At 37.9% G+C, this 14,842-nt stretch overlaps 3 protein-coding genes across 14 annotated transcripts in view; 1 reads left to right on the top strand and 2 right to left on the bottom strand.

Moving 5' to 3' along the window:
* The window catches only part of LOC125955136 (uncharacterized), a 30,010-nt gene extending 26,714 nt beyond the window's left edge, over positions 1–3,296 (bottom strand). For 2 of the 6 annotated variants that reach the window (XM_049686036.1, XM_049686040.1), the window contains exons 1-2: positions 2,094–2,816; positions 769–969 (exon numbers count right to left, since the gene is read on the bottom strand). The gene's annotated coding sequence lies outside the window, so the exon portion shown is untranslated. The other 4 variants (XM_049686039.1, XM_049686037.1, XM_049686038.1 and 1 more) reach the window with 4 other exon arrangements.
* A 41-nt stretch (positions 3,297–3,337) lies between these two features.
* On the top strand, positions 3,338–11,729 carry LOC125955143 (calcium release-activated calcium channel protein 1). Of its 3 annotated transcripts, none has more exons than XM_049686074.1 (4): positions 3,338–3,503; positions 5,723–6,026; positions 8,072–8,215; positions 11,521–11,729. In XM_049686074.1, exons 1-4 carry the CDS (start codon positions 3,478–3,480, stop codon positions 11,551–11,553), a joined length of 507 nt encoding a protein of 168 aa, XP_049542031.1. In that variant the 5' UTR covers positions 3,338–3,477; the 3' UTR covers positions 11,554–11,729. The 3 variants fall into 3 exon arrangements, with proteins under 3 accessions (XP_049542031.1, XP_049542029.1, XP_049542030.1); XM_049686072.1 differs by lacking the exon at positions 11,521–11,729 and adding an exon at positions 8,440–9,312; XM_049686073.1 differs by lacking the exons at positions 3,338–3,503; positions 11,521–11,729 and adding exons at positions 5,219–5,641; positions 8,440–9,312.
* LOC125955139 (alpha-1,3-mannosyl-glycoprotein 4-beta-N-acetylglucosaminyltransferase A) lies at positions 10,097–14,704 on the bottom strand. 5 transcript variants are annotated; one of them, XM_049686056.1, is made up of 7 exons: positions 14,609–14,704; positions 14,440–14,542; positions 13,096–14,103; positions 12,570–12,700; positions 12,173–12,474; positions 11,836–12,097; positions 10,097–11,779 (listed from the first exon to the last, which is right to left on the bottom strand). In XM_049686056.1, exons 3-7 carry the CDS (start codon positions 14,078–14,080, stop codon positions 11,750–11,752), a joined length of 1,710 nt encoding a protein of 569 aa, XP_049542013.1. In that variant the 5' UTR covers positions 14,081–14,103; positions 14,440–14,542; positions 14,609–14,704; the 3' UTR covers positions 10,097–11,749. The 5 variants fall into 5 exon arrangements, with proteins under 5 accessions (XP_049542013.1, XP_049542012.1, XP_049542010.1 ...); XM_049686055.1 differs by having other exon boundaries at positions 14,449–14,542; XM_049686053.1 differs by having other exon boundaries at positions 14,449–14,547; positions 14,609–14,702.
* Positions 14,705–14,842: the final 138 nt, after the last annotated feature.

Genomic DNA, 14,842 nt, shown 5'->3' with positions numbered 1-14,842 from the left:
ATCAACAAAATAAATTTAATGAACAAAGGCATGGTTTAACCAAACTGATTATAACTTATATTTCAAGGCAAAACACTGCTGACTCGATAGTCAATGGTATTGACATGATTTGTTCCTGATCATCCGTGCGATTTAGCTCTTATCCTCTTGCACTACGAGAAACGAATGTGTGGATGGCAGTGTATTATTATCAAGCTGGCGAAACGTTAATCTAATTTTAGGTCCGGTGCCTTTCGTGGTCAACTTTACTAGTATTTTCACTGTTTTGTTAGCCGCATTACTTGAGGAAGGGTATGTTAAATATAATCAACACAAATAAATTATTTTAGGAATTTGGAACATCACATTCGTCTACATCATTCTTGATATTGAAATTAGCAGGATTTTTGTTTTAATCATATCCATCGCGTATTCCATATAACTTCACCCGATATCCATGGTGGTTAACTAACTGTAATCTTGTTTATCAATGCCAGTAGTGTTTTGTTACACGAAAATTGGTTGCCAACTGATTAGCTGGTATTTCATGTTTGTAAGCGTAGTGTGTGTCCATCCAGATTTTTTACTTATTTCTTTGTTGTAATATTGTAAAGCACAGTATCGATTCGCTACCACAGTTAATAATATTCAAGAACTTAACACAGCATGTTAAAAATCACACTTCTTACTTAGATCAGCCATTCTTTTTATTAAAGTAAATTTGAACGATACAATTTGATAAAAAATCAATCTATGTTCAATTAGAGTTAGAATATTTAGGGTACTTACATTTTTTTCGTACATATTTCATACTAGCACATACTTAGTATGTTAGCAGCTTATACACTTGTTATACACTTTACGAGTTATGCTTGTGGATTAAATCATTTCTCTTCAACGCAGATTCACGAATGTCAACAGTGCATATGTTTCGCATTTGCAATGTTTATTATTAAATTACTTTCACTCTAATTGCCATTCCAAATCTTACTAAGAGAAAAATATTTTAAAATGCAACGACACTAGGCAAACCACGCAACCTTGCCCCACTCTTCAACTAACATAGCAAACAATTTTCCTAAATAAATGAGTGTTTCAATGGTGATTAAATTATAATACTGCGAATTTAGAACACTGTTTTGAAAATTATACCTACTGATCATGTTTGGGTCTTCCGTTAAATAAAATTTAGCAACCTTTCCTTTTTACATTTATATTTATTGCTTGTATCCTTTATTAGAATCACCAGCTCACTTATTCTGTTGCTTTAAAACGCGTCCCACTCACACAAAAAGGATCTATTGTTTTTTGTCATTTACACATGATTACTTCCAATTTACTTATAATCATCTTACCAATTACTTTGTACGCACATTAAAACCAAAAGCTTTGTTTTCAAAGTGCACTGTTGATATTATTTTCCAAATTTTCCAAGCACAAAATTTCTCCTGCGTTATACGCTTTTACGTCAGCAAAAAATAGTTCGTCGTACCCCCTTAAATGTCTATTCCCATTTTATCTCTCTTACTCTCGCTCAATCCAGCTCTCCATTTATCTCAGCTTTTATTCAACTGCTCTAAGGAACGAGAGCTCTGAGAACTCCCCAATAAAAAACAGTATGGCTGTGGGCACAATAGCTACTTACGAAACGTAGGTTGAAATAAATCCTTTAAAAAATAGGCCTATGGCTTTGTACTGCATAAAAGCAGTACAAAACATTATGGCCCGTTATAGTGCACTTTCTCTTTTAATCAGCCCTTCAAAATGTTTCTCACTACAGTTCTATCTGGAGCCTTCCATTTTTTTGTTATGAGAATTATGTTTTTTATGCGAAGCAATATTCTGCAGACCAGTGAAAGCAAAGTCCTTAACACCTCTCTAACAGTATTACTGGGACCTTTTCGAAGTCTTCCGCCAAATTGATAAAAGGACATAATTTCGCACTCCAATTCTTGCACAAAACACTCTCAAAAGTTTGGAAAGCAATCAAGCGTCTTTGATTGCGTGTTATCCTATTTTGCTTACTAAATCTCACACCCATAGTCCCCATAGTCATAGGTTACCAACACAGTAAAACGAACAGTTTGGTCTAAATCAATTCAGCAAAACCGTACACTATACTGCCGGTAAGTACGCGTGATCGCAATTTTCCACGATTCCACTGAACACTCCACTGGACAGGCACAGAACACACAGTCTAAGGAACCTTTTGGCGATTGGCAAGAATTTGCTCCAACTCCTCGATCCAACTCCTCGAGTGAAGAGTCAGCTGGAGGTTTTCATGAAGTTTTGGCTTTTTTGAAAGAGGTGCCTGAAGAGAAAATCCCCGACTAGGATTTTACTAAAAATAAGAGCGGGAGAATCGTTGGAAGAATGAGAGTAACAATATTCCAGAGCGAGAGTTGGCTGTGAGAAGGGCTTTAGTACTCGAATAATTCTCTTCTTTGCTGTTCAAAGTAGACATTTTAAGCGTTTAGTTTTCGCTGTTAGTTTAGTCGATTTTCGAATTAACTTAACTAAGTTTAACTAAGGCATAAGTCCATCTATCCAAGTTTCCCAGGTATTTTTCATAAGATGCTCCTGCAAGTAGCTAGTGATTTATACAATCTGAACTTCCTAGTAACTTGCTAGTTACAGACGGTTAGGTTGGTGAATTGGAGTTTTAGTTTTCATTTAGGTTATCATTAATTTTCGTGGGGCAATAGCGTGGGGATGGTCTCATTGAAAACTGAGATTTTATGTCAGTTTCACAAAAATTGGGTATTACCTCATCGATGTAGTTTATTTTGTACGATGCACCCTAAAGGAACCCCAACGTATTCCCAAAAAATGTGTTAATGTCCTCCCTTACCTGTCTTATACTGCTCTGGATGAAAAACTAATTCGCGTAAGTTTAATCCAAACCAATAAAATCCGGGATTCTAGTAATTCTAGAGAAATTACTGGAAAAATACGTTCAATTGATCAAACTAAATTGCACAAGCATACGTGCCACCACTAGTAGTAGGTCAGTTGTTCACGATTTTTTTTTTTATTTTGTTGGCCAGCAGTTAAACAGATGAGAAAACGAACAAAAATTTGTTTTTACTACTGACTGACTGGCCGTTAAAATTTAACGCGTAATTGATTGTGTTTCATGAGGTCAACTGGCTGTAATTGGCTCACGCAACAGAAGATAGTGGGAAATTGATAATTTTCAATTAGCAGCGTTTAGATGGCGCCAAGAACGTCAGTAAAAGGTTTTATGCTGAAATCAGACGACGGTGCAACTGCAGCAGATAGCAAGCACCCACACCACCTACTTGCTTCTCGGTCGCGCTAACCCGTGAAACTAACGCTGCTTACTAACTAACTAACTAACCAACGTGAAACTGCTCCCCATTTCTGAGGTTACTGTTGACCGCGTCGGTCGTGCTCAATCAGTACGTTTTGTCAAGAATTTCCTTTGTTTTTTGTCAAAAATAAAGAGTTATAAGTTAAGTAAAGTTGGAATAAAAAATGCAGGATTCATCTAAAAGACTTGGGTATGTATCAAACACTTGATGTAATTTTTTTATTACACGTACAAAACACAGCTGCCAAAGCGAAGAAATACTGGCACTGAATGTACACCAAGTAGTATTTAGTAGTAGTTCTTCGCATATTTGCCCGGTTTTAAATCTTATCCGGGCTCTTACCCACGCACTCAACCGCATGACTAACCCGCGCAGTTAATTGCTTATTGCTACGAAAACGATTTACCTGATGAGTAGTCCATTGTTCTCACAGTTACGCAAATTAAACGTGAAACAACTTTAAATTGAACGGGTTGTGAAAGTACACTAATGCTGTGCTAAGAACCGCAGCTAGCCCTTTGAAAAACCGGTTTTTTCTTTTTTTTTCGAGTTCGAGCTTATTACGGTACGCAGCTTTATCGCGTTGTTTTACTTTTAGTGGTGCGTAATTGACTTATATGCGTAATTGGAATTGAGTGGTGCGTAATTAAGTCTCTAGTCTAGTGTCGTCGTAACCGTGAAGAAGTTCGAAGTTTCACAACGTTGGTTTCGTGTTTTCGTCCGAACGGTCCTGTTAGAGCGTGCCCTGTTCCCTGTTGGCAGAGCGTTCTGGAGCTGTTTGTTGGGCCAAAAATCCGAGTCGGTCGTTAGGTTCAGCCAAATCTAAAATGGAAACGGATGCCAGCGTGGCAAAAGTAAAATATTTGCGGCTATACCCAGCCGATGCCCGACGCGTGAGGCCGCAGCAGCGGTGACCCCAGAGCGTAGCTGCTGGAGCTCAGCCTGTGTAGTGCAAGCCAAACTGGGCAGAAAAGCTCTCACACAGGGGTGTTCTGTGGTTTGTTATTTCGTTGTAGACACTCGCCGGTTTGGACGAGCTACTGGCAAGAGCAGAGGCCAGTTTGAGCGATGCGGCCACCATCAAGGCCGAACTGGAGGCTTTGAATAGGAGTGGGGAGAAAGTGATAAGGGAGGCCGAGGAGGTACTTAACAGGCGCAACATAGAGATCTATCACGTGTCGGGAGGGGTCTTCTGGCCACGAGATATCGGTAATAATGCTCGAAAGATTGGTAGAAACAAGAAAGGTCATCCGTCGGCTGAAAAATAACAAGGCACCCGGAACCGACGGAATAGAGGCCGAGCTGGTCAAATATGGAGGTGCACCCCTAGAACAGGAGACTCATCAAGTGATTTCTGGGGTATGGGATAGCCCGATATGGGTTATGCCCGAGGAATGGCACACGGGCGTAATTTATCTCAGAAGAATATTTGGCCCCGTATGTGAGGAGGGACGAAGGAGAAGCCGATACAACGCGGAGTTATACGGAAGGAACCGTTGGTGGTTTGATTTCAAATTTGAACAAAAACGAAACAAAAAACGATCAAATGAAACAAAAAACGAAACAAACGATAAAACGATGCAACGAACGAAATAAAAAACGATAAAAAGTGACGCAAAATGGGCTACAACCCTGGAAGAATTGGAAAAAAATGTAAAAAGGTGGGAAAATTCTTAACTTTTCTGAACTTTTTCGTGTTAAAGATAAGGTGATAAAACGAGTTCAGCTTATTTGCCATTTCCAGCGTCATTCTCGTTGGAAAAGTGGAAGAAGTTTAGCAAACCGCAGCGTGAAATACGGGATTGTAAGCAGAAAAAAGGACCTTTTACAAGCTCCGCAAAGAAATCTTTCGCAATAATCCGGGCGTCTCGAAAGGAAAACGCTCCAGGAGCTTCAAGGTTCGTGATTCTGCAAGGATTTGTTGCATTAACAGCCTGCCTTTTCAGCTACCAAAGGAACGTGCGTGCGGAAAAAATTATTGACGAACTATATAGAGTCTAGACAAGAATAGAACGCCAACAAAGCACTCAGAATAGTGACAAACATTAGGACGTGTCCCACCGGGCATTTCTCATAAAGATGGGGGCATTTTTGCCCGTCAGGGTGGCTCTAACAGAGGGCTATCCTAGGATTAGCTTGCGAAGGCCCAGGAAGCGAAGGATTCCATAGCCGTACTGTGGTAATGTAGACACCGGTCATGAGTTGTCTAGAAGTGGCTGTCGTCAACCAAACTTCTCTTAATTTATTTGCTTATTTCTGTATCTTGAATCTTTGAGAAGAAAGATCCTATTTTGTGTGGTCTAATCACCTGAATGTATGAGAGACTGGTAAAACCTCACCGGAAGGAGTCAAAGGTAGTTTTGGGAATGTTGGCTGTACAAACTGAGTTGGGTTTTCTTTCGTTCTAGCGGTAATGCAACGATATCAGTATGGAGTACCAATACAGCCGGAAGTGACACGATTCTTGCGAACACGCTAACCGTACCACCAAAAAGTATCGATCCCACACCGCACAGCTGCAGTAATTTGACCGGAACTCTCCCCCCGCTAAGGGATCTAAACCCAGCCGGCTTACATCACGGCCATCTTCATATGATCACCAACGGAAATCACTTTAGCGGTAGTAACAACAGTAACTACAGCCATACAGCACCTAGCAACGGACACGGCTCTTGCAACAATCGCAACAGTATTTGCAGTGCACATAATAAGGTAAGAAAGTTTCCTTTAAAATAGACAGAGAGCAAAACAGTGTTATATATTGTAATATGAATAATCGCAAAAAATGGAACGAACCGATGGAATCCGATGGAAGATAAAGTTTGATAAATATAAAGACATAAAGTAGAAGGGTACGAGAACGAACATTTATCTTTAAAAAATCATAACAATATACAATATTGGTTGATAAAATAGTCGCGCAAGTGCGTTTTGCAAACTTACGTCCTATACTCGCTCAAATTTGATTTTAAACCAACTTTAAGGCATATTTTAGGAGCATTGAAGTGTGCAGGACCAGTTTTGGTTTTATTTTTGATAGTCTCTTGATTTGATCTTAGAATATGCCCATCAGTTGGTCATACCGGCTCGATTAGCTTGGTCGATAAAATAGCGCTAAATAGATAAAATAGAAGCAATGATGCGATTACGATCGTATGGCCTCAAACGTTCGATTATCAGCGAAAACAAAAATACCACAAAGTGCATTTGATTGCATTCTCATTAGTTAAGAATGTATTCATTGTTCTAAAGTAGAAATACGACTGAGAATATCTTTAAAAACGACATAAACATCACCTAAACTGATTGATAAGCAGTCCGAACGACGGAGAACGAACTACAAATTATTTTACGAGAAGTAAACATGTGTTAAATCTGTTGAATATTTTAAAACTCAGAATACGTGTTGAGAATGTTAGATTAGTACGCCAGACCATTAAGAAAAATATCGCAGATAAAATTATGGATGTTTCGCGATCGATTAAATTGATTGTTATGAGTATCGTAATTTGACCCGTTAAGAATTAGAGCAATATCATATGAACAAATGAAACCCAGGTCAAATTGTATGGTTTAGAACAAAAGAGAAAGTTAATGATTTAATAATGATGATCTCTAAACACAAAAACGAACCAAAAACACATCGTAATCCCGGAGAAATTTGATTTCGCAAAACATATGGCTTAGAGTTGTTTCTTACACTACTGCATATGCTCTATTCATCTTATCGGAGAAGTCACAGATGTGACTCACTATGCCTATAGCGTGTAGAACGTGTATATCTATGGCCTTTCCCGTCTTAAATCGGCCCATTTTTTTACCCTGACATTAAAAATGCATTACTGCAAGATGTTAAGAAAATATGGGTCTTGGTAAACGCTGCATTGTCTAAAATACCAATCAATTCCCCTCTCAAAACTAGTAGATTGGATATCACAAGGATGTCCAACGATTATCAAGAATTACCAACACGCTGTGTAGTTCTAAGAACTTTCCGACACATTTCTGAGTAATGAACAGAAAATCCAACAAAACTGTGCCAGAAATTGATTTTTAAAATGATTTTTTTCGAATTCGTTGAGTTTGTTAGCGCTGCTATTTTAACGACCAACCTGAACAAGCCGGTATAAGCAAATGATGGGTATATTCTAAGATCAAAACGATAAGTTAACAAAAATAATACCAAAACACGTTCTCCACACTCCAATGCTCCTAAAACACCTACTTTAGCCTTAAAGTTGGATTAAAACTATTTTCAGCAAGTACAAGGCGTAAGTTTTCAAAACGCACTAGCGCTGCTAAAAATAACATATAAATTTTTATAAATATTTGGTCGATTTATAAAAAAATGGCCTATAAAAATCGACCAATACTGTACTTCCGCTTAATTGTTCACAATTGAGTTAACGTTAACGAAACCAATATATCATCTTAGAATTTAAGGACTGTTTGGGGAAATAATGGCTTGGAGAATATTGATTAACCAAAAAGAATTCAGAATTATTGGAAACATTTAGAAAAATCCATTTTTATAGTTTTTGTCAATGGAATTTTGGGATTTTAAAAATTTCAGCTAGTGGCAAATATATAAGTAAAAAAAGCCAAAATAAATATCAAAGAATCGTGGCTGCAAAGATGCACTTTTTGCAGTGTATTTCGTGCGCGACCATTGGAGATATTTTAATACACGATAAAAATACAAGAATAGAAATAGAAAATGACACAGCATTAAGAAATTGTATTAATTCTATTCTTAGAGACGGTCCCACTTGAACATCATGTCGCAGACAGGCGATGATTATCATTCGCCCAATTATCTTTCTTGGCGAAAATTGCAGTTGAGTCGAGCTAAACTCAAAGCTTCAAGCAAAACGTCTGCTCTATTGTCCGGTTTTGCGATGGTAAGTTATGCAGTTTTTTTTCTATTGTAAAAAAATCTCCAGTATATTTTGATCCATTACGAATTAGTCTGATACAGTTTCAGATGGTATGCTTTAGGTGAAAGTAACTATCAGTGGAAATGTATGCTTAATTTGTTTTCGGTTTACTTCATTCGTTAATGTACATCATGAATTTTTATAGATTTCGACATGCTAAGCTTGCGCCTTCTGCTTTTTTTCTGTAGGTTGCTATGGTTGAAGTACAATTAGATGAAAACACTAAAGTACCGACGGCTATGCTGATCGCGTTTGCAGTATGCACTACTCTTTTGGTAGCAGTCCATATGCTGGCATTAATGATTAGTACATGCATTCTCCCCAACATTGAAACCGTTTGCAACCTGCACAGCATTTCTCTGGTACATGAATCTCCACATGAGCGGCTCCATTGGTACATTGAAACGGCGTGGGCTTTTTCAACGCTACTTGGATTGATCCTGTTTTTGCTTGAGATAGCCATTTTGTGCTGGGTGAAATTCTACGATCTGAACACAACAGCAGCGTGGTCAGCTTGCATAGTTTTAATTCCAGTACTCGTTATTTTTGTAGCTTTTGCACTACACTTCTACCGATCGTTAATGACACACAAGTATGAGGTAACTGTGTCCGGTATTAGGGAACTAGAAATGCTAAAAGAACAGATGGAGCAAGATCATTTAGAACATCATCACCACCATGCGAACCAGCAAACTGTTTGATAGGTCTGCGACATATAACATACCAGCTGTGATTTTTTGTTTGTTTGCATATAAGAATCTTTGTTTTCTAATGTTGGTTTTTTATGTTTTCCTTCGTGTTTGCTTTTTTTTCTAGAACGCTATCAAAATGTTGTTATTTGACATAGAAATAAACAAAAAAGAAGTTTTCAAACAAAAAAAATGCATGTAGCAACACTTCATTCATTTATCAGGCACTTGAGTCCCAAGAAACTATGATAGCTTGTGTGAAAAAATATATCTATAGAAAATAACCATTTATCAGTTTGAACAATCAAAGTTTCGAGGCATAAAAAATGGTTTACCAATGAAAATAAATACGAAAATGTGGCGCATTTTTTAAAGATAGTCTATTATTTTGAATACTTGTTGAATGAAAACATTATATGCATAAAAAGATTAACATTCATACTGTTAAGTGGCTTATCAGTTGCTCTGATGAGCGGTTTTACCAACCCTGAAAGAGTTTCCCCCTTGCACACCATAAGTGCTCTTTAGTAGTAAGTTCTAAACATGTTTCTGTTTATCGAACTCAGTATTTACACGATTAAGATGTATTACGAAACATCTATAATCGTTCATTGGCGTCTTCGATAGATCTGAGAAGGGAAGGGGGGGGGGGGGGGGGGGGGGCTTTAGAGAGGGCCATTCGCTACCCTGAAGTGAGATTCGGTCGGCTTCAGTGGCTGGGCATGTAATGAGAATTGCAGACGACAAGTCTGCAGGCCGTTCAAGTCGTTCAGGTCTTGCTTATGGACAGAAGGGATATGCTGGCCCCAAAACGAGATAAACCATCGTTGGCGACAATGGCGCCAGAATTGTAAGCGGCCACATAAACCAAAGGGAGACAACAGGTCACGTCCGAGAAAATTAATATCGTTCTCCCCGCCTGTCCGAACGGATCTTCGCTAAATTGCGACATATTTCATTCGTATTTTACAAGGATTTTACCAGGACAAAACCGGATGTCGAGCTTGTCGAAATAAGCTTTTTCAATGAAATGAATAAACCAATCTTTTCTTAACTTTGCTTAAGTGCTGCATTTTATGAACAACCCAAATAACTACAGACTTCCTAGAATCTTTGTTTGCAACGAAGCATCACAACCACAAACTTTAACAAGATATACCAAGCAATCAACAACTAACTGATTTTATTTCTAACTTATTATTATGGCAAAAATATAATAAATCTAATAATTTGTGAATCGTGTGTATTGCTTTTGATACTTAATACTCAGCAGGACAAAATACTAAATACTGCTTTTAATAACAAATTTGGACTTTAAGAAGAAGGGCTACCACCCAATCCTATGGAATGGCTAAGCCGCACAGGATATTAAAAACCGTTTGCGGTAGAGAAAATTAAAAAACCAAAAATTTAAACAAATTTCACACTGATTTTTCTGCCAAAAAAAATGGGAAAATGATTCGAAGCCAAACTTGTTAGATTGATCGGTTTAAATTTGGCCGTTAAACACACAAGTGGTTATTCTTCATGCCCTCCATAAATCCAATGTGAACTTATAATGTGTTAGGAAAGCTTGGACCAGGAAACAATAAAATCCATGACTATTATTAGAAATGGTCTGACACCTTATCAAAAAATATTAGACTCGATAGACCCAAAGAGTGACCAAAAGGTTTCTGAGATACATAAGTCATCATTCGTTAGTGTGTAGTATGTGAACTTGCCGAACGATCGATTTCACGTACGTGTGTTAATGGAAATTTTGCACCTTCATAAGGCCGCTTTTGGGCTGCTGTAACACGTAACGACCGTAATCCGCGCACTTACGGTCTGCGCGCGATGCTTTCCATTTACTGACTCCAAGACACATTCGTGAAAAAAGAAACACTTCACAGAAATCTAAACTGATTCTTAAATTGGTGTTCTTTGCAACCACTTTTACCGTTAGTTCAGTTAAATCAAGAAACAAATAAAAAAATTTCAGCGTTTTTAAAAGATGCATGCTCGACTCTATACATACATGGCACGACCACATGCACTTAGCTTTTAGTGGTCATATGCAGAGAGCATCACGTCAACATTATTTGCGAAATTATAACATTTGATTTCAACTATAAATAAGGCTAAAGCGAGAGCTTGTTAGGACGGATCTAAATAAAAAATCGTAACAATGAATATTAAATATGTTTCATTAGATTCATTAGAAGTAAATAATCCCTTGTGGTTTGATTTGTCCCCTTATGCAGTTTTTACGCGCTTTATGTGCTTCATGCGCTTTTACACATATATTAACAAATAACATATATTTTTACGAGTAATGAAACAGCGATTCATAAAGTTGTTTAATTTGATCTGCAAAACGGGCGACTGTCATGTTGCGTACAATAAACGCATTTATATCACATAAAAACTACCCATTTCCGTGGATAAGGTTATGTTGGATAATAAATACGCTCGACATAATATACTGCCCCGAGCATGGCATAGAGCAGATAATGAACTAATCAATTGAAAGATTGGTAAGGAATGTGCTGAATCTGCTTTTTAACAACATTCAAACCAACTCTCCTTATATTCCAGCCGTTTGTCGTAGCGTTTAATCGACCTTTCTAGAGTATGAACTAAAGGACGATTTTGTACCGTTTTGAGAAAACACGCGGCGAGACGTTATTATGCTGTTTTCATTCAGTGTAGGCACCTTCGTAGCACCGCTGATGTGACCACCATGTACACCAAATGAAGGCCTCACAACACTGCTTGCTTTTCCGTTGCTAACTCGCAAAGAACCCAACATGCGGATATGTTTTTGTCACCGTACGCTGTTACTCTGCAAATAAATCTGTAAAAATCCTCAAATATTAAATTCAATAATATATTGGTATGGAATCTTATTACCTCTCTAAGTATCACCCAATTTTGACTGTCACTATAGACGTGCAGTCGGAGTTCCTTTATTTTTCCGATATTGGAATCGATTGTGCCTTCAGCTATTCCATAGTTATTGAACCTTCCAACAACTAGAAACCCATCTTTTGTTACATTGTACGGTACTGTTGAACTGCCTGTTAAACCATCCACATCAACCGGCAGTACTTCAACAGTGGTGTTGTAAAATCGATCCGACGGTTGTTCGAGATTTCCGCTTCGGAAAAGATACCTATCATTGTGAGGACAGTTGTACAAAATAGTTTCTTCTTTTTGCATAAAAACGTATTTTCAACCACAAAAGTACCTGCGCACCGTAGTTGGCTGTTTGAAAAGAAACTCGATCAAATCTCCTGGTTGTGGCATTAATCCCCAAAAGAAACTATCTCCCTTATAAGCTTTTTGCAAAGTGTACGATTTGTAAGGTTGTATGCCACTGCGCACCACAGCCGGTGGGTTACGATGCGGATAAAAGTTAGGAATTTTACCAAACTGTTTATCCTTCAACTTTTGCACTTTGCCTCGAAGCGATGATTGCATCCCTATATGCTGGAACAGGGAAGGTTTATAATGTATCCACAGCTTTGCCATTTCCTGTTTGCAGTTTTTCTGTAATCAATTCAAGAAACAGTACATTTAATATACTTTTGTTTGTCATGAACACATGGATAAAATATTTGAAATCTGAGCTCAACTATACTAACCGCATCTTTTTCTACGCTACATACTTTGGTATATATCATATGATATAAAAGCCAGTCAACGGGTTTGTCGTTATAAAACATTTGGAAGAATGTGATTAACCAAGGTAGGTCGGATGATTTGAACATTTTTCCTGAAATGTCATTGAGTGTTGATTAAAACAGGAACAAGAATAAAAATGCTTTCATGAATTGTACCGAGAGACACATACAGATAATCGTTAGGATCTTTAGGGATAATACACAGGCGATGTAGATAAACCCAAACTCAGATGTAGAACACGAGAAAAACATAACTACAACTAATTGTCTCTTTGTACTGCTAAATAACAAACATAAATTTAGCGACTGTATGTACAATTCCAATGTTAAATTTGGAATTATAATATATATATATATATAGATTCATGTCCCATTTCCGGGATCCTAGCAAGGATTATTGTAATTATATTGATATTATGTCTTAAATATATTTTTACTGACAACACCCATAGTGTTAAATGATATAATATGGATATAAAATACATACCTATGAAACCTAGTTGACAAAAGTCCAGAACAAACCACGAGCTGCTGTCCTTTTTGGCCGTTTTTTCTAAGGCAAAATTTTTCATAATGGTAACGAAGCCTTTCTTGGTAAGTATGTCATCTTCCAGTTGTAAGTAAAAGGCACCTTTTGGGCGTGCGTAAGCCATGAGAAAAGCAAAATCGAGATTTTGTTTCGAACGCCATCGAACTCGTTCCAAAGAATCATTCAACGTTTGTCGAAGATTATTCATGTTAGGGTAATAAGAAATAGAGGGAGCAATAATTTCCAGAAATCCACTGTCTATGAAACTACCAAACCGAACACGTATTCGCTGGGCTACTCCTTTTACATATGCGAGGTCGGGCTCGCCAACGTAAACAACAATCATGGTATCATTCTGCTCCTCTTCGTCCATGTTTGAAATGAGATTATCTATTGTTTCAACGATATACGATTGTTTGTCACGTTTCACTGTCGGAATAGCGAGAACCATGCTGACACCTTGTCGTTTCTTGCTTTCAATGTAGCTTGGTTGCAGCGATGCAGAGTCATCCAGAAGGTGCGGTAGAAAATGAAAGGCCGTAGGCATTTTCAAACTTTCCACAAGTCGTGCCGCAGTCGTAACATTACGAATGAGCGATTTAGAATCGGCACTTAACCCTTCAAGTATATCTAAATTCACTGGGGATGATACATTTGTTCCAAACGTAGATCTGGTCGACTCCATCGCGCTTCCAACAGCATGCAAGGACACAAATCGAAGGTATTGTGATAAGATTGCAACGTCTTCCTGTTTTGTACGATACATTGATTCCAGATATTGCATCCGCATTTGAAACTCTGCCATACGTTGGGACATGGATTGTTCCGACGAGTAGTCAGTACCGATAACGACGATCAGAATGGTACACGGTATAAGCACGAATATTATCCCGTATAAGCATCCACGCCTGCGCATGTTTGAGAAATTGAGCCCCATATTCATGATTTGCAACGAGACAAAAGTATCTGGAAATAGAAAAACACTATTAAATAAACGTTCGATAGCGGGACATATAACTACTTAAACTTGAATTTGATTTCCTTTGCTTTGAATAACTTTCTGGTTTCAGTAACCTGATGTTATCACTACTTGTTAATTAGGTTTAAAAATCCTACTTCTTTATATAAACAATTGGCCCAATCTGTCTATATACAACTATTTGACAATCCTAATAATTAAAACGTTTACAAATCCTCGGAAATGAAAAGCAGATGCAACTCTGCTCCATGGCGTCATAAAATGATATTGGAAAGGAGATTTTCTGGAAATATTAGGGAGATATAAAAATAGAAAGAACGCACCTTACGCACCTTAAATTGCTCCTCAATACATTGGCCATTCGAATGAGTTCCGTAGCCGTAGATTTTCGCTTCGCATTAGCATTTTCGCTTCGCATTCTCACATCTTTTCTGCCCGGAAAAGTTGATCCCATGTTACTTTATCAATAGAAATAACCTTAACCGAACTAACCTTAAGATATCAGCGTGCAACACTCCACCTTTTTGCACAAAACCAACTACAAATTGGCTTTTCAACAAATCTTGATCTTGATAATTTTTTTGCGGGATTTCGAGTGGCGAACACGGCTCGCTAAACGCAAGGGCGCTCGCTCAGGCGTCGCATTTTTCGTTTACGCTTGCCGTTTACATGCTGTCAAACAATTATAGGTCCGTGGGGCGTGAAACCTAGCATAAAAGCTGTTTG

This window comes from Anopheles darlingi, chromosome 3 (assembly GCF_943734745.1).
Source record: "Anopheles darlingi chromosome 3, idAnoDarlMG_H_01, whole genome shotgun sequence".
In the NCBI taxonomy this organism is placed as follows: domain Eukaryota; kingdom Metazoa; phylum Arthropoda; class Insecta; order Diptera; family Culicidae; genus Anopheles; species Anopheles darlingi.
Note: the sequence above shows the minus strand (reverse complement) of the source record. Positions and strands in the feature narration are given on the sequence as shown.